The sequence below is a fragment of the Cibotium barometz genome, chromosome 53 (genome assembly GCF_041138505.1).
Source record: "Cibotium barometz isolate CiBa-2024 chromosome 53, ASM4113850v1, whole genome shotgun sequence".
Classification (NCBI taxonomy): domain Eukaryota; kingdom Viridiplantae; phylum Streptophyta; class Polypodiopsida; order Cyatheales; family Cibotiaceae; genus Cibotium; species Cibotium barometz.
The window spans coordinates 2892605-2914071 of NC_141098.1; the positions used below are offsets into that span (position 1 = coordinate 2892605).

At 46.9% G+C, this 21467-nt stretch overlaps 1 protein-coding gene across 4 annotated transcripts in view; it reads left to right on the forward strand.

Moving 5' to 3' along the window:
- Window positions 1-21467, forward strand: part of LOC147608183 (RNA demethylase ALKBH10B-like) — an 81820-nt gene that overhangs the window by 21938 nt on the left and 38415 nt on the right. For all 4 annotated transcript variants that reach the window (XM_086788851.1, XM_086788849.1, XM_086788848.1 and 1 more), the window contains 2 exons: window positions 12767-12894; window positions 12994-13111. In XM_086788851.1, coding sequence (XP_086644977.1) covers window positions 12767-12894; window positions 12994-13111 — 246 coding nt within the window. The remainder of the gene's footprint in view (window positions 1-12766; window positions 12895-12993; window positions 13112-21467) is intronic.

Consider the following 21467-nt stretch of genomic DNA (forward strand, 5'->3'; position numbering starts at 1 on the left):
CGAAGACCTACGAATGAACGGATTTCTTGGGCGGTCTTAGGAATGTCCCAATCTAAGATCTCCTGAACCTTTGATGGGTCCAGTCTAATCCCATCGGAACCGATGATGTAGCCCAAATACTGAACTTCCTTAACACCAAAGATAGACTTTTTGGCATTTATGTAGAGCTGATTATCTCGCAAAAGTTGCAAGACTTTCTCCACATCTTTCTCATGCTGCTCCGCAGTGGCTGAGAAGACTAGTATGTCATCAAGGAATATGAAAACACACTTCCCAATGTGGACTGCGAAAATCCTAGACATCATCTTATTGAACGTTGCGGGTGCATTTGTAAGCCCAAAAGGCATGACTACGAACTCGTAGTGACCACGCTCTGTCCTGAAAGCTATTTTTGGAATGTCAGCTTCAAAAATGCGGACCTGATGGTAACCACTCTTGAGGTCGATCTTAGTGAAAAACTTAGCACCGTCTAAACGCTCCAAAATGTGCTCTATCCTGGGCATAGGAAACTTATTCTTGATAGTGAGTTTGTTTAATGCCCTGTAGTCGACACAAAGGCGTGCAGACTTGTCCTTCTTTTGGACAAATAGGATAGGTGCAGCAAATGGGGAGGAAGAAGGCCGAATGAATCCGGCTCGGAGAAGCTCAGATAACTGCTTTTCCAACTCGCCCTCTAAAGTCTTGGAAAGACGATAGGGAAACCTGCTAGGAGGATCTGATCCAGGGACCAAATCAATGTGATGGTCCTCAAGGCGAGAGGGTGGGAGACTGGGCGGGAGATCGTCCCCAAGCATAATGTCCTGGTGTCTGGATAGGAGGTCTGCTAACTGAGGGACTGAAGATGTAAGGGATGCTACTAATGAGGGAGGGGCTGTTTGAGCACGAACATAAAGGAGTGCTCCTTCTGCTCCCTTGTGGATAGCTCGTCTGGCCTGGAGATGTGAAATCAATGGGATGCCAAGAATGCTTCTATCCCCACGAATCATGACAGGCTCAGGCAAACCTTTATAAATAGTAAAAGTGTCCTGCCCCCAATTGGGAATAGGCTCATACTGACGGAACCACTGAATTCCTAAGATCATGTCACACCCTAACAGAGGGGAGACGATGAAATCTCGTTGAAATGAGGCCTTCTGAACTTCAAAGGCAAACTGCTGTGCCTTCTGGGAAATGTGGGTGCGAAGACCAGGTGTAAACCCGTCCACATCCAGATGATATGGGACTAAAGTGCAGTTCAATTTATTAGCCAACTGGGGAGAGATGGCGTCTTCAGAACTACCCATATCGAAAAGGACTACAAACTGTCGGCCCTGGGCAGAGCCATAAGCTCGGATGAGGCTCTTCTGAGTAGCATCGCTCTCACCCTCCTGCTTAGCATCAAATACCACGGATGGCATAGGATGCATGGAAGGTAAAAGTTGAACTGCATTTGAGGTAGTAGGCGGGGCTGGAGGAGCTGGGGAGGCTGTGGCAACTGTGGCAGAAGGGGCTTTGGCAGCTTGTGCCGCTTGCCATTTGTGGCAATCCTTCTTACCATGCCCTATAATATGACAGAAAAAACATCTATTTTGTGACTGGTACTTCCTTTGCTCCTCTGGAGGAAGATAACCTCCAGTAATGCCTGCTTTAGCCTTTTCATCAGGGGTTTTCTTAGGTTCTTTATCCTTCTTACCCCCTGAACTGGAGCTATTACTGCTGTCCTTCTTAGCATCTTTAGAAGATGCGTACCTTTCCCTGTCTGTGCAGCTGATTGTTGCTGCTGGGGTTTGGTACTGGACTGAAATGCTTGCTTGGGCTTGCCCCCGTTGAGCTTCATTTCATCATTCTGAGCGAGAGTCAGAGCCCGGTCATAAGTACTTGGTTCAAAGTTACGAACTGTGAACCGAATGTTGGAGTCCAATCCACGAATGAATTGCTCCATCTTGGCCTGCTCAGATAACCCTAACTGATGTGCTAAAGTAATAACCTTACCGGAAAACTGAAGCACTGGGGATCCGTTCTGTCTGAGTCCATAGAACTCGTCTTTCAGACTGGTCATGTACTGGGGCGGGAGAAATCTAGTCTTCAGGTCATGGACAAAGATGTCCCAGTCAAAGGCTGTGACACCTGTGGCCTGGTCTGTATGAATACTAGACCAATGCTGCCACCAAGTGACTGCCTCACCAGTGAGATGGGGAGCCGCTAAGTGGACTTTGTCTTGTGGGTCTGTGATCCTAGCTAATGGAAAATGAGCATTAAATTGATGAACAAATTGATTAACTGATGAATGATCACACTTACCATCATACTTACTGAAATTTGGTTGACTGCGAATGATGGTGGTTGATGCTGTTGCGGGATGCTGGCTGGTGACACCTATGACTGGGGAGACTGAGGAGAGCTGCTGATACCTCAAGTGTATGGCCTCCTTTTCCCGTTGGTGTTCGAGTAACATACGTTCTCGATCAAGCTCACGTTGGTGTTCCCGAGCGGCGAGGTCAGCCTGACGCCGGTCTTCGTCGATCCTGCGTTGGGCTTCCTTATAGTCCCGTCTTTCTTCTTTTTCTCTTCTCCTTCGGGCCTCGTCCTCTCTCCTTTGTTGTTCCATCTGAAAGAAGAGGGAGATGTAGTCGGGTGCTGCTGGAGGTGTAGAAGGACGTGCTGCTGCTGCCTCCAAGAGTTGGAGACGCTCCATGAGTAGCTGGTTCTGAGCTCTAAGAAGAGCTATGGTGTCTGCAGTAGGCGGAAGACCAAGGTCTCCTTTGGGGGAGACGTCTTCCGGCGGATGAGTACTCTCTCCTGTAAACATGATGCTGAAGTCGGTGGTCATGCCGGAATGCAATCTAACCATCCGAGGATGCCCCCACGCTAGGATATGGTGTGTGTGGACTATCTGAATCTGATACCAATGTGATATGCATCGGAAGTCTTTGTATTGGTTGATCCTGTCACACAAATGCTCACACCGTCTTCTGTATCCTGAGTTTCGTGAGTTTAGCAATCCATTTCATTACTTCAAGCTTTAAAGAGATGAGAGAGAGAGATATGAGAACTGTACACTAGATTGGGTCCCGAATTACCCACTGAAGGGCCCCCTATCCCGATAACGAGATAGTATTTGCTTTATTTCTTTAGAGAGAATGACTGTGGACTGTAGATAAGCCAAACACAAGATCTCGGAGGATCGGAGAGTGGCTGATCTGTACACTGCTGTAGAAACACCTCGATGACTTGATCTCGAGCCTATGCACTCTTCCCAAGGGCATGAGGAAGGGCTGCACACCTGAGGCTGAGAGAAGAAGAAGGTGGACTGTTCTACACTATGTTAGAATGCTGAAAACACTTATGAATGCTGTGTTACCTTCGCCAGATGACTGCTGCATGTGTGGATGATGCATAGAAGGCTGGACACTGATGCAAACAACAGATTCAGGGCTGGAAACTGCTGTAGACTGAACCTTCAGGGCTGGAATCTGCTGTGGACAGAAACGCTGAGGTGTAGAGGATGCTGTGGACTGAAACGCATGAGAAACAGGGCTGCTGGGCTGCTGCTGTACGGCTGGAACAGAAACGCAGACTGCTGCTGTACGGCTGTGCAAAAACGCAAGTATATGCAGGCTGATTCTGGCGTTAAACTGAGCTGAGCTGTGGACTGATTCTGGGCCTGAACTGAGTGCTGAATTCAGGGCTGAATGATGCTGAAGGCAGGCGCCTAGGGCTGGGCTGAAGCTATGGTTCTCAAGGGGCTGGAGAAGAAAGCTTATGGGCTCTAGGGCTGGATTAGTCTTGGGCTGAAAGCAAGGAGGATGAGAGCTCTTTAGCACAATGAAGACTGAATAAGGAAAAGAGGCTCTAGGCAAGCCTATTTATACTAACTGGAGGTTGGTCATTTAATAAAGTTAATATTTATAAATGCCCAATAATGCAAATAATGCTAAATAAATACTAATAAATATGGGAAAAATACTAGATAAATCCCAGTAAATTCCCTAAGGCTTTGGGGATGTTCTAAATGATGCACAGGCATATGTATGCATATTATGCAAGATGCAGAGTGCTTTCTGATGCAAACCCTAAGGCTTCTACTGACTCTACATGCATGAATGATTCTCTCCAAGTGGGTTAAGGGACTTGACTGACTGACTGACCCACTAAGGCTGAGGAATGACCTACGTAGCTCGTGCCTGATTTATCCTGGACTGAGGATGTACAATGGGGTCACGGCGTACGACAATTATCATCCTATTGGGTTCTAAAACTGTACAACTGTTGCACTTCTGATGATGAGCCATCTTGTCACCATGCACTGAGTGCAGAGTGCATGTGACAGCTGCATTGAAAAGAATTTGGAAGAGCGGATTGCCCCTCAAGCAATGACTGCTTCTATGGAAATGTTTGGTTGGGGTATTCCCAGTGGGATCTCTTTCGGCACGAAGGCATATTGCCAGTGCATCTTGTAGGTAGTGCTCCCATTCTACAGAGATAGTGCCTCCCCTTCTTTGGTATTGTTCTCACTCTCAGGATTTTCTTGAAGATTTGTCCGGACATCTTCGGGCTCAATTTCCTGGGAGGCGTTCCGTGCGAATGTTTTGGCTTTTTGGTTGCCTTTCTCCTTCGTTACCAGATTATACAGACTCCTTGACTGGACTAGATTCTGGGCATTGTAGACTATCTACCATGCTCGGAATTAGTTGCTCTTCTTAGGAGATTATGTTCGGCTCTTTGCTTACTTCTAGAGAGCCCTTTTACAATATCGGTAGGCCTTTCCTTCCAGCAATCGGAAGTGTTTTCCCATTGTTTCTGAATTGAGTAGTAGCTGCCCCACTTTGGGATAGTTGTGAATGTACATTGTTTTTTTTTTTAATGAGACAATGGTTTCACTTAAAAAAAAAAGTGTGTGTGTCTGTGTGTGTTAACTGCCTGATAGAGATAGAGATCTTAGAATTAGGAGTGAATAAATCCGGTTTAAAGAGAGTGAGATTGTGGTTAGTTAGCCTGGTAAGGCAACAAATTTTCTTTTGTGGCAACTCTTGTGTGTTAAGGAAAACACCCTTAGAATCAGGAGTGCCTCAAGTTTTTGGAAAAGCACTTTTGGGTTTTTCCTTCACTGACCATTGGTTCCTGATCATGGATGGAAAACAAGTAGTGGCTATGCTCGCTAGCATGAAAGTTGTGATGGCCCCATGGGTTATAACGGCTGGCATGTATATTTGAGGCTAGGTTAATGCCTAGGGTGGTCCTAGTGTAGGGACATGTAGGTTATAAGTGACTTATGGGAGTTTATTGGCGTGGGTTAATGTGAAAGCCTATATTTAATTGTAATTATTAACAAGTGTGCTTTCCTAGTTTGATATTAACCCCAAGCCTTTATTGGCTCATAAGTGCACATCTCTCATAGGGGAATCAAGATCCTAGCAAGGCATAGACCTTGAGCTCTAGCTACACACCTCGGAAGGGTTTGCTACGATGGTATATGGGATGCCAGGGCTTGGTGAGGAGCGAGGTCAAGGTATTAGTCTAGCCTCATAGCTTGGGGGTGCTCCGTGGGAGCTATGGTTAGGAGGTGGGTGGTCGGCACCATCTCTTTGTGTTCTTTGCTATATGATTGTCTTGTAGGAGATGCTTGAGAAATCAACGGCTAGTTTTAGAAGCTCGTGTCTATAGGCAACTTGTGTGCGTTGACTGCATGTTAGAGATAACAAATTTTCTTTTTTGGCAACTCGTGTGCGTTGACTTCCTGTTTGGGATAGCACTCTTAGTGCAATGTTGAGACAGTTCCTCACGAAGTTTCATGACCGAGGGGGGCTCACGAAGTGGTGTGGCTTGATAAAGAATTTTTCGAAGACTATCTGGCTTTATTGATGGACTATCTAGAGGCTATGTAGCTTCCGTCAAGTTTAGCAAAAGAGGATGTCACGTGCATCCATAGTCACAGAAAAACCCGTTTCTAACTTTTGAAACCTCGAAACTTTGAAACAGGTTCAAAAATCCTCGAAACCCTTTGTAGTACGACAATTTTGCTTAAATTTTAGGTTTCAATTTCTTTCAATTGTTTTTTTTTTGGCTTTTTTTCTGCATCACCCTACAACTTCTTTTCTCATCCTTTGTCTGAACAACCTCAAAACCTCGAGGTTTTTTTTTCATCTTCATACTATGTTTTTAGATGGCTTTTATATGTTTTTAAAAAAATTATAATTAATAAAAATACTGGTTTTTCAGGGACGAAACCTTTCGAAACAAAACCCCAAAAACCTCGAAACGAAAAAAACCTTGAAACGTTTCTTGTGACTGTGTGCGCATCCCGCACTTGGATGCCATGTGGAAAGCGCAGGGCCTAGAGTGGAAACTGGTCCCATGTGAGCCCCAGTTCGGGACGAGTTAGCCAGGCTTCCACTATAAGCGTCCAAGGTCAGGTGTACAAGTCCCGCATGTGAAGCAGTGCTAGTCCATACTGTGAGTCACCCTTTGGAATGATGTTAGGTGTTCCGGGTGTTCGGCTTGTAGCCAAATACCAGGCATCTGAGCCTTAGGAAGCATGTAGTTGTATATAGGAAAAGGGGGCAGCCCTTAGGGCTACCCCAGAAAGGGATTGGTATCCTTGGACTAATAGATTGGGTAGGCCTTAGGGGCTAAGAGGCCCATGGCCGATTCCAGTAGCCACCATTGGCTAGGGCATTCTGTCGGCTAGGCCTGGACGGCCTGGGGGTGAAGTCGGCCAGCCCACAAGGCCTTGGCCAGCCTGTCGGCCAGCATCCAGGCAGGCTGGACAGCAGGGCAGGCCAGCGCACAGTCCTGGGCAGCACCCTGGACAACAGCACAAAAGGCACGGCCAGGTTATGATATGAATAGGCGCTACCAAAAAGGGCATTTTCAGGTCGTGGAGAATATAAACAGGCCGACCCTGTTTTATGCCAGCTGACGAGCTTCATTAGGTGCTATAAATAGCAAGGCTAGGATTATCTTACAAATTCACAAAGGGTTGCTGAATTCCAAGGGCAAGGACAGCCAAGGGGAACTCTACAGCCAAGGTGAAGGTGAAAGGTCAGGAACCAGAATATTTTTACAGATTTGCCCTACAGAGGGTATTCAGGAAACTCATCATGATGAGATATGCCATGGACATTATTGTATCACTTTGGTCTCATAGGCCCATTGGGTCTTTAGTAGACGATTAATCTCTCTCTCTCTCTCTCTCTCTCTCTCTGTCTCTCTGTTTCTGCACATATCTCTCTATAATGTGCGTTATCTTCGTCAGGAAAGAATGCTAAATTCTGTCCATTGAAGTACTGATCTATTCATCAAGCTTCCTCATGTTACAGTCAGCACCTAGGCTGGTCGCCTATGGGCTGGCCCAGCCATCGGTGTAAGGCCCACCGTCTGCCATGCACTACCTTCCTCCCCATAAGAGCTGTGCACTGCTGCCCCTATTCTCCATGCTTTTCCCTGACCATAAGCTCCACCATCTTTGTCTACCAACATGGATAGAAATCAGGGGTCAAAAAAATCTCCTCGTGGGATCCGTGCACAAAGAGGTCAGCCCACAGCATGCTTTTCTTCTTCCTTCCTGCGTGCGTTTCTTGCACACCCGCATGAGAGTACAGTCCAGTACTTCCTCCATGCCTTGGTCCATGCTTTTTCAGATCCAGGCTCTGATATCAATGTAAGGTCTTCACTTGACCGTGCCCATGGATAATCTGACATACAACCAATGTGGATCAAGGTGGAGGACATACCTGAGAAGCCATAGCAAGGCTTCCATAGACTTGAACGTCGAACACGCCGTGTTACCACGATAGACTGTAACTAGCAACTCACCACCCAACCGTAGGTTCAGTACCTCGAACCACCCCCGAGGTTGAGGTGAGATTGCCACGAGCTTGCCAGTCACCGATGATCCCAACGTGGCATCCCATACTACCAAGCCGTAGCCACCCGTTGACAGCTCCATGGCCATGAGATCTTGCATGCTCTGTAGTAGCCCTAGACTACCACGTGGCTCCGTGATCTCTTGTGTCTAATAAGTGACCCCAAGGTCACTTATATAGTAATAACCCCGCTATAAGTACCCTACTTTTATTTATAAAGCTTCCCTATTTTATTTATAAGCTTTCATACTTTATTTATAAGCTTTCGGCCATTGTTAGCCCTAGGCTATTATTTATAAGCTCTTAGCTGATCTAGATCGCTTCTTACTAGCCCCCTTATTAGCCCACGTGTGATCACTCCAGGTCCCCACGCCCGTGGCTAAGCCTTAACCCTAATCATGGATTAATCCTCAACCTAATCTTGGGTTAGCATGCGCGTCCCTAGCCCTAACCCTAGGCCAATCACATGGGCACCGGGTATGGAAGTAAAAAAAAGGGCCATGAAAAGTGTGCCCTTGGCACACCTTTTGATGGCCATCTAGAGGGGTAATCTTTGCCAACCCTAGCTATATTTGGTGCCTGTACAGGGCAGATCTAGCGTGCTCCATCCATCTTGTTCATCTGGTTCACATGCCATAGCCATCAGCCTTGAGGACTCCATCTCTCAAGCAAGGAGAGCAAGAGTGCCATCATTCAAGGGGCAGCCAAGACCAAGGTGAAGAAGGAGTCCATCTGGAGAATAACGCACAGCAGCCAGATGTGGTCTACAGCCAAATGCAGCACGTGCAAACTGTAAATTAACACATCTCCTTCTAGGCATTAACCCACCGGAGAAGGGCAGCCATAAAAGCAGCTCCAGGGTGACCAGATCACAGCAGAAATCAGCAGCTTGTGGGTGCCCAGATCAGGCCCAAGAAAGGGGCCAAGTGTTGGGTGTTGGACTCACACACTCACACACACAAACCTGCACATTAGGGTTAGGTGCAAGGTAGAGAAGCTCACACACAGAAATGAGAGAGAGAGAGAGAGAGAGCCAAAAGTGTGGTATCCACAAAATGCAAGTCAACCCTTGCATGTGTGCCACATCCATATAATATAGAAGTACAAAATATTATATGTTAGAGTGTCCTTTCACACTTGATGTCCAAGGGGAAAAACCACATGGGAAAAAGTGCCCTTGGTTAAGCCCTGTTCACACATAGCACTACCATAAGTGAGCATATGCCTACAAATCCCCCCTGTAGTGGAAGTGTGCAACATAGATCTGCAACATTATCCTGTGTAGGGCAATAAGATAAACTGATCTCCCCTGCATGTAGCCTCTCTTTGACATAGTGATAATGAATCTCTATGTGCTTGGTGCGTGCATGAAATACTGGATTTCGTGCCACGGCCATAGCACTCTGGCTATCAGTGAGAATGGTGGTGGGTGTCTGCTGACACTCACGAAGATCAGCCAATAGTCTCCTCAACCATACACAATCTACTGTAGCTGTAAAGACTGCCCTGTACTCAACCTCACAAGTAGATGTAGCAACAGTGGGTTGCTTTTTACTCAACCAAGATATGCATGAGTTGCCAAGAAAAAAACAATTCCCACTGGTGGATTGCCTGGTATCATAATCACCAGCCCAATCTGAATCACTGTATGCATAAAGCTGCAAGCTGCCCCCCCTGGGATAGAACAAACCAAGATCTAGGGTACCCTTAAGATATCGAAAAATGCGTTTGACTGCTTGCCAATGCTTTGTGCCTGGGCTGTGCATGAATTTGCTCAACAAAGACACCCCAAAAGATATGTTTGGCCTCGTGTTACACAAGTAAATGAGGCATCCCACTGCCTGGCTGTAAATGCCGGCCTCAAAAGGCTCTCCAATATCATGCATAGTAAGCCGTACACCTGGTTCTACCGGAGTAGAAATGGGCTTACATTCATCCATGTGAAACCTTTTTAGCAAACTTTTTATGTACTTAGTTTGCTGCATAACAATGCCATCATCTGTATGCATAAACTGTATGCCGAGATAGTAGTGTAAAGGCCCCAAATCTGACATATCAAATTCAGCTTTCAAATCAGCTTTGAAATCTGAAATTTGTGCTTTGCTTGTACCTGTAATGAGCATGTCATCTACATACAAGATGACTACGAGAATATCGGCATCGGTTTTCTTCACATACAATGTGCTTTCAGCTGGACTATTCTCATAACCTTGGCTGGTTAGATGAGCATGTATCTTATCATACCAAGCTCTTGGAGCTTGCTTTAATCCATACAATGCTTTGTGTAACCTGCATACTTTATGTTCCTCACCAGGAACTACAAAACCAATGGGCTGATTTACATATACTTCCTCCTGTAAATCCCCATTTAAGAATGCAGTTTTGATATCCAATTGATGCACTTTCCATCCTTTATGGGCAGCCAATGCAATCACAGATCTTATTGTGGTCATTCTCGAAGTAGGAGCAAAAGTCTCTTCATAATCTATTCCCTTTTTCTGGGAGTAGCCTTTAGCCACAAGTCTTGCTTTGATACCAAGTGCCGCCCGTCTCTGGCGGCCGAACGGCTGAGCTCCGACGGACGGAAACACAGCGGCGACAGAATCCGACGGACGGAAAAACGCAGGCGACGGAATTTGGCAGCCTGTGGACGGAATTTCGCAGGAATTTTTCCAGCAGCAGATATCCAGGGGCAGCTCCCAGCTCCCAGCTCTGATACCAAATGTTGGGTGTTGGACTCACACACTCACACACACAAACCTGCACATTAGGGTTAGGTGCAAGGTAGAGAAGCTCACACACAGAAATGAGAGAGAGAGAGAGAGAGCCAAAAGTGTGGTATCCACAAAATGCAAGTCAACCCTTGCATGTGTGCCACATCCATATAATATAGAAGTACAAAATATTATATGTTAGAGTGTCCTTTCACACTTGATGTCCAAGGGGAAAAACCACATGGGAAAAAGTGCCCTTGGTTAAGCCCTGTTCACACATAGCACTACCATAAGTGAGCATATGCCTACACCAAGCAGGCTGGCCTGTCAGTCCTCTACAGGGGGCAGCAAGGTCAGCAAAACACGCAGCCAAGGGGTGGCAGAAATCAGTCCAAATCAGATCCATATCTCCTGTCAAGTCTCAGTCAAGTCCAGTCCCTGTGGGGCAGCAACATAAGCCAATCTTGTACTCATTTTCTTGAAGCAATAAAGCAATTACACCTATAAGGTGGGGACCCTTGAGAGGGTGGATTAGGATCCAATTTGGTGGTGTTCATGTGTACTTCTCTCAACCCTAAACTTTGCAATTCAGTTTTCAGAAAGTGTTAAGCATCAATATCTTATCATTATGACACTTCCACATCAAGTGCATGTTACACATGAGTAGGTCATTGGGCTAGGTGTCGTTGTGTTGTCTTGCACACAAATACAACCCACTTGGATTATACATTGCACAAATGTCCATTCAGCTTATTAGGCCATCAGCTGGGTGCTGGACACAAGTGTTTAGAGCCATAGGACCTACATGACAAAAGGCCAGGCTGAGTTCCCATGTTCTAGGCTGCTAGTTCACAACATAAAGGTGCGTTTTTGAATCACTGCTAGCATGGGCCAGTTCCAAGCAGGTTTGGCGTCACTTTGGGCACCCATTTTGGCAACTTGGAGATGTGAAGGGGCCGAAAAATAGGCTGGGTGCTGGTTGGCCGACAGAACGCAACTATATTATTATTTTTGCTAATCGTAGGCCTGTGTATGGCTGGTCGAGCAGGGCCGACTGCACCTAGGAGGCTCCCAAGTCCCCCTCCTCGTCAGTCCATTTCAAAGGTTTTGAAGAGCAGCAGCCCAACAGCCCATTAGCAGAGGAGATCAATGCCAATGAATGCACGATCTTCAGGGTACAAGAGCCAAGGAGTCCCACACATGTGCTTGCAGCCTCCCCAATCAAGGAATCAGTTCAAGTGAGCAAGTTGATGCTGCCGGTCATCCTGGAACTCGGTCAATGCTTTGCCACAAGGTCAAGGAAATCATTGGTAACATCTTTGTACTCAGCATAATCCAGTAATTCAAGCAAATACACCGAAAGGTGGGGGCCGTTAAGTGGGTGGTTGGGATCCAATCGGCTGTATTCTCTCCTCTTCTCCTCTCTCTCTCTCTCTCTCTCTCTATATATATATATATATATATATATATATATATATATATATATATATATATATATATATATATATATATATATGTATGTATGTATGTATGTATGTATGTATGTATGTATGTATGTATATGTATTCTCATCAAGTTGTTGCATTTTCCTAATCACACCTTAATTATAATCACTTTCGCTATGTGTGTAACAGTTGCCATTCAAGGGCACCAGGCTCAAACTTTTGGGGGAGGGCCACTTCTCAAAAGCGCGGGCTGATTTGTATGGTTGACCAGTCTTTCATCCAATTCTTAACCATAAAAAGACCCATTGCTTGTGGTGCCACCATTTCTCAATCGTGCTATTCTTGGTCAATGGCCATGTGGTATTTTTCTTCGGTTACTTGTCCCTATCTCAAGTAAGTCATTCCTAGTAGTGTATAGCAGATAGGTCACAAAGTTCTTGGCTGGTCAATTGACCAAGGTGGACTTGGCTGGCTAGTTTTACAACCAAGCTGGGTCCTTCTATTCTAAGAAGCTCTCACTTCTTTATTTCATCTCCATGTAGTGTTTTTCCTTCCTTTCCTGGCACGTTGCTGCACATGATTTGATGGCTTTGTAATGTTGTGGTGGGTTACAACACTAATGGCTTCATGGTTAAAGTTGTTGCTCTTTGGTTCTTCGTCCATGCTTGGTAAATTTTACTTACAAGTACTTGGCTGGCATAAGTTGGGGTTTTGTGAAGCTTCTTGTTCTCCAAAATGACTTTTGTTTTTCCAACTGCTCCAGGATCTTATGGTGGGAAACCATTCAACATTGACCTCACTGCTCTTGCAAAGGAAGAGCAATATGCACGCCTTCGTATGGTTAAAGTCTCGAAGCATTTTCAATGCTGGGAACATGTTGAAGGAAACTTGGTAAAAGGAGATAGAACTGTTGTTTCTGAGAGAGAGAGAGAGAGAGAGAGAGAGAGAGAGAGATTTTTAATGGCCATTTTGGCAAATTTGATTTTGCAGATAAATGTGGTTGAAGGTTTAGAACTATATGAGAATGTGTTAAACAATTACGAGACTTCACAACTGGCATACCTAATCGCCGAAATCCAAGCTGCAGGAAGACGGGGAGAATTGGGTGGTAAGTTTTGTAGCATTCATGTAGACAGACAAGTAAGCACTAGTAGAACCAAGCTTAATTGCCATCAGTAACTATAGTTAATTCAATCAAGTATCTTAATTGTTATGTTTAGTCCCCTTCCTCTCTCTGAAATGTTTGCTTCTTTCATAGGAGCAATTGCAGAAAGTGTTGCAAACTGCTGGTTGCTGCTGGATCCTTATTGTGCACTTTTCTAGGGTAGGAGAGTGGAGCACTTATGCTGGCAGCACTTTGCTAGAGGTTAGATCTGATAGTGTGGAAGCTTTGCAAGGTGGCAGGATGCTAGATGCTAAAAGCTTGAGTGAGCTGGATTCTAAAAGCCGAGTGGGAAAATGTCTCTTTGCTCCGTGCCACAATCTCCAAGCTCAAGTGACAAAATGAAGAGATATCTTGAGAGGAGAAGGCTCCATCGTGAGCCCTGTTTAAGGGAATTTAGCTGAGATCAGATGGCTCCATTGTGAGCCCTGTTTAAGGAAAGAAAAATGGCCACAGAGCAAACAAAGAATGGGGTAGGTTTCACAGGGGCTGGGCATTAAGGGAATGTATCTTCTTGAGGCAACCTGCTTTGGACAATGATGAGCAAAAGAATTCAGCAGCAGTTAAAGCATCAAACAATGGTGCTACCGGGCCAAAAAGATGCTATGGGACGCCCTGTAAGAAGTTACAAGGTGCTGTGTATGCAAGACAACAGTTGGAAAATGTAGGATCTCACATTCTCACATTTTCACATTAATAGAGATGGAGAACAATAATGTTATATTGATGTACCTAATACAATGTATGACTTTAAGCTCCCCAAGCATGTGCTGATGGAACCATTGAGACGGAGGCTGTATACTAGAAGGAAGCTAGGGTGCGATATATAATGGAGGTAGATAATTGGTGTGTGGGTATGTGTCACAGGTGGGGGCATCGCAGCCGAAAACCCTGAGATGTGAAACTGAAGGTTTCTATCATTTAAAAGCCTCCTCTGGTGTCATATTAGCAACCACCTTTGTGGGAGAACAATTGATGATGCAGACAGCAGTGGTCAGAGCTTCTCCCCAAAAAGAGGGAGGACGACCGGAAGAAGATAGCATGGTACGGGCCATCTCCTAAATAGTCATGTTTTTGCGTTCAACCACACCAATGCGCTGTGGAGTGCCAGGTGTGGAGAATTGATGACCAATACCTTTCTGTGAATAAAAGTTGTGGAAGGCTTTGGAGATGAATTCTCCTCCATTGTCCGAACAAACTTGTTGAACCTTCTCTGTGGTCACATTCTCGACCAGAGCCACCCACTCTTGAAAGCGGGAGAAAGTCTGATATTTTTCTGCCAAGAGATACATCCAAACTTTACGTGAGAAATCATCAATAATAAGCATGAAGTACCTGGCACCATCCTGGGTAGTAGTCTCCATGGGACTGCACAAGTCCATATGGATTAGCTCCAGGATGTGAGAAGCCTGATGAGAAGCCTCGAGAGGGAAAGGCTCTCTGTGTTGCTTGCCATGCAAATAAGCCACACAAGTGGAGTGGGAGGGTTTCAGCTACGGAAGATCCTCGACCATCTGCTGAGAAGATAGCTATTGAAGAGAAGCATAGTTCAAGTGTCCATACCTAGCATGCCATAACATTGTATCCTCTTGAGCTACCAAGTCATGAAAGCTTTGAAGAAGTTGTAGCAAATGAGATTGTGACTCATTCAAAGAGCCACCAAAGTCTTTCAACCTGTAAAGACTGCCTTCTTGTACACCTATGGCAACAATTTGCAAGGTACTAGTGTGAATGACCTCAAGAACTGAACCATCAAAGTACATGCCGTAGCCTTTCTCTGCAATCCGAAACAGTGAGAGTAGATTGATAGAGAGCTTGGGAACATAAAGCACATCTCGAATGGGTAGAAGGCTGGCCAAGAGAAGAGTTAAGTCGCACGTTACCCGCACAAGAGGCCTCAAGGTTGGAAGCATCGCCAATGGACACCTTCGAAGAGCTAGGCCGAATATCATGCAGAATGGACCTGTCATGAGTCATGTGAGTAGTGCACCCACTATCAACCACGCAATCCGTAAGATGTGAGGTTGTAGGAACAAGTGAGTCTGCGGGAAGCTCGTCAACGCCGATGAAGACAGTCTCTGTGTGGTGGAAGAGGAACTCTGGGATTTTGGTTGGTAGACGGAGAGGTTTGATTGGTGGGTTCTTTTCAGAAGAACCACCTCTCTTCTTCTTGCGATTGTCAAGCTGAATGTGACCTTTGTGACCACAATAATGGCAAGTAAGATCCTTATGAGGAGGATTGTTAGCAGGTTTAGAGTCAACTTTGTTGCTGGTGGAACCCTTAGATTGCCATTTGTCTTTCTTGACCCGAAGAAGGGTCTCGGAAGCACCGTGGCTTGTTTTATTTCCTCGTAGCTCTATCTTGAAGTACGCAGATTGAGAGTTGAGGGAAGAAGTGAAATAGTATCACAGGAAGATGAGAAAGTTTCGAGCAATTTGGCGAGGAGCCGATGAACAAAGTCTTCATCAGTAGCCTTGCTTCCCAAAGAGACCAACTGCGTTTGGATTGGTAACAAACTCCATGATGGAATCCATGATGTTGGCAATATCGGAGATCTTTAGGTTGTCAAGTTGACTCCTCAAGGCAATCTTCTGAGTAGAGTTCTCTCTATGATACCTCCTTTGAATGGCATCTCACAATTCTTTAGCGGTCTCGTCATCATTGTCATCGAATTGACGAGCAACAGATGGTTTAATGTCGAAGATGATGAACGCATGTGCCTGAGCATCCTTATCAAGCTAGGCATCAATCTCAACCTGAGGAGAAGTTGGAGTTGGCTGGGCGTTGGCCCCTGTAACAATACCCCATAGCCGATGATATTGGAGTAAAGTCTTCATTTGCAAAGACCAATCAAGGTAGTTGGTCTCATCTAGGATGGATTCCTTGGGAAGTTGGGGAATAGATAAAGAGATGATAGTCAGTGTAGAAGCCATGGAATCCTCCTCTTGAATTTACAGTGGAAAGGTTGCAAGTAGGTACCCGGGGGTTGCCCACTCCTCCTTAGATGCTAGGTGAGGTGAAAGAAAGATGTAGAACTGAACTCCTTCCGGAGATCAAGGCACACGGGTGAAGATGGGAGCCGACCCGATGCGCGATGAAGTAAGGGAGGGAGAAGCCAATGGAGAAAGTGCATGGTGCTACCACTTGTCCAGGGTAGCGACAGAATACAAAAATTAGGAATGCTGAAAAAATTTGTGTTAAACTGTAGGGAGGGAGAGAGGCAGGGAGGGAGGGAGGTGTCAGAATATGCAGCGGAAATGATAACCAAACTTGGGTAGACAAGCGCAAGTAGACTGCAGAAAATAATCAGCACAAGAAACACAGAGAGAGGTGTGTAAACTCTTCTCTATACACAAGATCCCGGAAAAAACTGAATGAGAAAGTGGTAGGGGCTGAGGGGCTATATATACATCTCCCAGAGGGCAGTCGGCCAGTAGCACGAGTGCCCACGACTAGAGAAAAATCCCACGACTGCATAAATGTAGTCAGCCAGCATCCTGATGCCCACGACTGATCAAAACAAGTCGGCCAGCAGCCCTGAGGCCCACGACTGATGAAGATCCAGTCGGCCAGCACTGGGGTGCTCCTGGCATCATCTGGCAGCCCTCCCACCACTAGGAAAAATGGAAAAAAATAGGGAAAAAATACGGGGAGTGTGGAAAAATGATATACGGGCGGGCACACCCACAACAGAGGCCCTGGTGTATACAAATAGACAGGAGATGACTTCTAACACCCCCTCTCAGCTCCTGGCTGTGAAACCAACCCAAGGGAGCTAGAGTGCCGCCTGAGCGTAGCCTGAGGTAGAGACTTCGTGAAGAGGTCCGCCGCATTGTCCTCCGTCGAACAATAAAGCAGCAAGATGTCACCCGCCAAGATCTTCTCACGTACAAAGTGATACTGTATCTCTATATGCTTGGTCCGGGCATGGAAAACCGGGTTCCGAGCAATAGCTATACAACTTTGGTTATCGCACTGGATGACTGTGGGCTCCCTCTGTGGAAACCCAATCTCGCCTAGCAGCCTCCGCAGCCATACAACCTCACAAGCAGCACCACAAGTAGCCTGATACTCTGCCTCTGTCGAAGAAAGGGCAATAGTTGGCTGCCTCTTGCTGCTCCAAGAAACTGCTCCTGAGCCGAGGGTAAAAGTGTATCCTGAAGTAGATCTCCTCGTGTCTGGATCTCCTCCCCAATCTGAGTCACTCCAACCTTGGAGCTTGACTCCATTCCCTCCTGTGTAAAAGAGTCCGAGATCCTTCGTACTCTGCAGATACCGCAAGATCCGCAATCCTGCGTCCCAATGAGACTTCAATGGCGTCTGCATAAAAGAGCTTAACAGCCCCACGGAGAAGCTCAAGTCCAATCTGGTGTTCAGCAACCAGATCAATGAAGCAACCAACTTCCGGTACTGCGACGCATCAACTGGCTCACAAGGATCTGTAACGGTTAACTTTGTGTTCGGGTCCATCGGCGAAGTAATAGGCTTGCAGTTCTCCATCCCAAAGGCCTCAAGCAACTCATGAACATACCGCTGCTGAGAGACGAAAAACCCCCTTTGGGTCTGCCAAAACTCCAATCCCAAGAAGAAGTGGAGTAAGCCTAAGTCGGTCATCTCAAACTCCTTTGACAAGGCAGCCTTCGTCACTCCAATGTGCTCCACATGACCGCCGGTGAGAATGAGATCATCCACATAAAGGATGATAAGTGTGACCATGCCACGTTCTCGAAAGAGATATAGGTTCGGATCTGCAACCGATCTCTGAAATCCAGTCCGAATAAAGAAAGAATCAATCTTCTGATTCCAAGCCCTGGGAGCCTGCTTAAGACCATACAAGGCCTTACGTAACCTGTAAACCATCCCTTCCGATCCTGGAACAATAAAGCCTGGAGGCTGCTCAACGTACATCTCCTCCTGCAGGTCACCATTAAGGAACGCAGATTTTACATCCATCTGGTACACGGGCCACCTCTGAGAAGAAGCAAGGGCAAGAACGGTCCGAATCGTGGTCATCCGCGCTGTCGGTGCAAAGGTATCCTCGTAGTCGATGCCTGGCCGGCTGAGCATAACCTTTAGCCACAAGCCTGGCTTTGTGTTTGTCCACCGACCCATCAGACGTGTACTTGGTCTTAAAGACCCATTTGACACCAATGACTGACCGCTTCGACGGCCTCGGTACCAACTCCCAAGTGTTGTTCTTCTCTATGGCATCAAGTTCCACCTGCATGGCTTTCCTCCAAGTATCCTGTGAAAGGGCTTCCTTTACGGAAGCGGGCTCTTTGTCCCGCATGATACGAGACATCAAAGCATAGTTCACCTGAAGAAGCTCCGCCGTGTTGCTTTTATCTCGGACTCGATGTGATCTTCGAGGGCCGTCCTCTGTGGTCCACTCGGAGGGTAGCTCCGTGAGACCTGACTCCCGAAGGGTGTCTAACAACCACCTAGGTACTCGAACAGATCGTGGAGCCTCCTGTGATCGCGGGGGCTCAACTCCAGCTGCGGGCTCAACCTCCTGTGACGACTGAGGTGGATCAACTGGAGTAGTAGACTGGGAATCATCATCAGACTCCTCTGGATCTCCAAGAAGTGGCGGCTCCTCGACAGTGGATGCTGGAACATGCTCGTCAAAGACCACATCCCGGCTGACAACAATCTCGTTCCTCTCTGGATCATACAACCTGTATCCCTTGGAAAGAGAGTTATACCCCACAAATACCAGCTTGCGGGACTTGGAGTCAAGCTTCCCCCTCTGCTTCTTCGGAATATGTACATACGCGTCACTCCCAAAGACACGGAAGTGCGAGACATCGGGTTTCTTGCCAAAATATGCCTCAAATGGAGTCATATGGGGTACAGAAGTTGTCGGAGAGCGGTTAATGGTATGGACAACCGTTGCCACAGCCTCATACCAAAGTGGACGAGGAAGATCACGATGCTCCAGCATGGTCCTCGCCATCTCCACCACAGTCCTGTTCTTACGTTCAACAACTCCATTCTCCGAAGGCGATCCGGTATTGGCCAATTCCCTCTTGATGCCATGATCTGCACAAAACCGGAAAAATACAATCGAGGAGAATTCACCTCCTTTGTCAGCCTTGAGAGTCTTGACCTGGAATCCAGACTCTTTCTCCACCATCACGTGCCAATCCTTGAACCGAGCAAAAGCCTGGTCCTTCTGGGAAGGAAAGTAGACCCACGTGAATCTGGTACAATCATCAACAAGCAGCATGAAGTAGAGAGATCCTCCCAAGGATGGTATCTGCTGTGGTCCACACAAGTCAGTGTGAATCAACTCCAATGGTTTCGAAGCCCGCCTGGAAGCCTGCTTCGGAAAGGATTCCCTGTGCTGCTTACCACGTATGCAAGAACTGCAGCGTCCTTGCCTATTACCAACATCTGGCAAGCCAACCACCATCTGGTCTTGGAAGGCGCGCCGCAAAGCATCCACATTTAAGTGGCCAAAACGGAAGTGCCACAAATCTCCGACCTGAGAGCCTGTCAATGAGGAGAGTGCAGAGAGCTTGTAGATGCCATTCTCCACACCGCCTTCCCAAACAACTTTGCCTGTCTCACGGTCCCTTAGAGCAACTGAATGCTCCTCAAATTCCACCCGAAAGCCAGTCTTGCATACCTCATGCACTGACAAAAGATGAAAGCCCAGAGCAGGGACATAAAGAACACGGGAAGCATGCTTGCCCCCCTTGCCGTCGGGTATAATCTCCATCCGGCCCTCACTATGTATCGGAATAGTGGAGTTATCGCCAATAAAGATACGACCTGACTGCCGTTTCAGATCCAGAAAGAAGTCACGGGATGGAGTCATGTGCCTGGAAGCACCACTGTCGAGAATCCATTCCCGGGTATCCTTCGCGGTGAAGCCAACTGCCTCCTCGCTCGAAGATGATGAAGCATCGGAGTCCACCATCTCTAAGTGCACAAATGCCGGAGTCTTCGCAGCTGAGGCTGAGGAATCAGCACTCTTCCCTGTCCGCTTAGGGCACTTCCTCCGGTAGTGGCCTTTCTCGCCACAATCATTACAAGATCTTTCGGCCTTCAGCTTCTCTCGTTCTGAATCAGGCTTCTTCTCAGAAGACTTCTCTGGTGAAGCCTTCCCTTTGCCCTTGTTGGTATTACGGCCTTTCGACCGTTGGCCAGTTAAGGCCTCCGAACCTCCGCCGTGAGGAGGGTTCGTGAAACGTTCCTCCTGGTCCAAGACCATTGGCACAAGCTCCTCCCAAGTAATGGTGCTGAGCCTGCCACTCGTGATCAACGAGGAATAGAAAGCAGAATACTGACCAGGCAAGTGGGAAAGTAAAGTGATGGCCATATCTTCGGATGATATCTCTTTCCCAGCTTGAAGGACTTCCTGCTGAAGGGCCTGCAGCTTGTTAATGTGTTCCCGCATCGTCGAAGACTTTGTAGGGTTCATAACCCGCATCTGCACTTCCAAGGATATCCGCTTCATGGGTGACACCCTGTTATACAAAGAAGCCAAGTGCTCCCATATGCCTCTCGCGAGCGTCATGTGCTTCACATGGTTGATCACATGTGGTGTGCAATTGAGGAAAATAAACGACCGGACCCTGGCGTTGACACGATCCCACATGTGTGCCTGTGCCTCTCGGTCCTTCCTCGTCGATAATAACTCCCCTTCCTCAGCTTTTGGCCGTGGCACCCCTATGACAATAAAATCAGCAAGGTCATATGACTCCAGAACTGACTCCATCATGACCTTCCAGATGCCGTAATTGGACCCGTCCAACTGACGATCCACTGGGAACGTGGGGAGAGTCGGAATCTTCACGTGCTTCTCAGCCATCTCTAATAAATCTGCCATCGCGGAGAGTAACCTGAAAGGGTGGGTGGGTGGGAAAAAATCTGAAAATCTGCAAGTGGCTGTCCAGCACCTTTGCCCGCCTTCCTCTTGCACCTTCTCTTCCCGTTCAGCCCGAAACAGTCCACCAATCAGCAACCTGTTGCTCCCCCTCTTGCTCAGAAAAATGCCCAAGATCTCCTAGAGCCTAGGGCTCTGATACCATGTCAGAATATGCAGCGGAAATGATAACCAAACTTGGGTAGACAAGAGCAAGTAGACTGCAGAAAATAATCAGCACAAGAAACATAGAGAGATAGGTGTGTAAACTCTTCTCTATACACAAGATCCCGGAAAAAATTGAATGAGAAAGTGGTAGGGGCTGAGGGGATATATATACATCTCCCAGAGGGCAGTCGGCCAGCAGCAAGAGTGCCACGACTGGAGAAAAATCCCACGACTGCATAAATGCAGTCGGCCAGCATCCT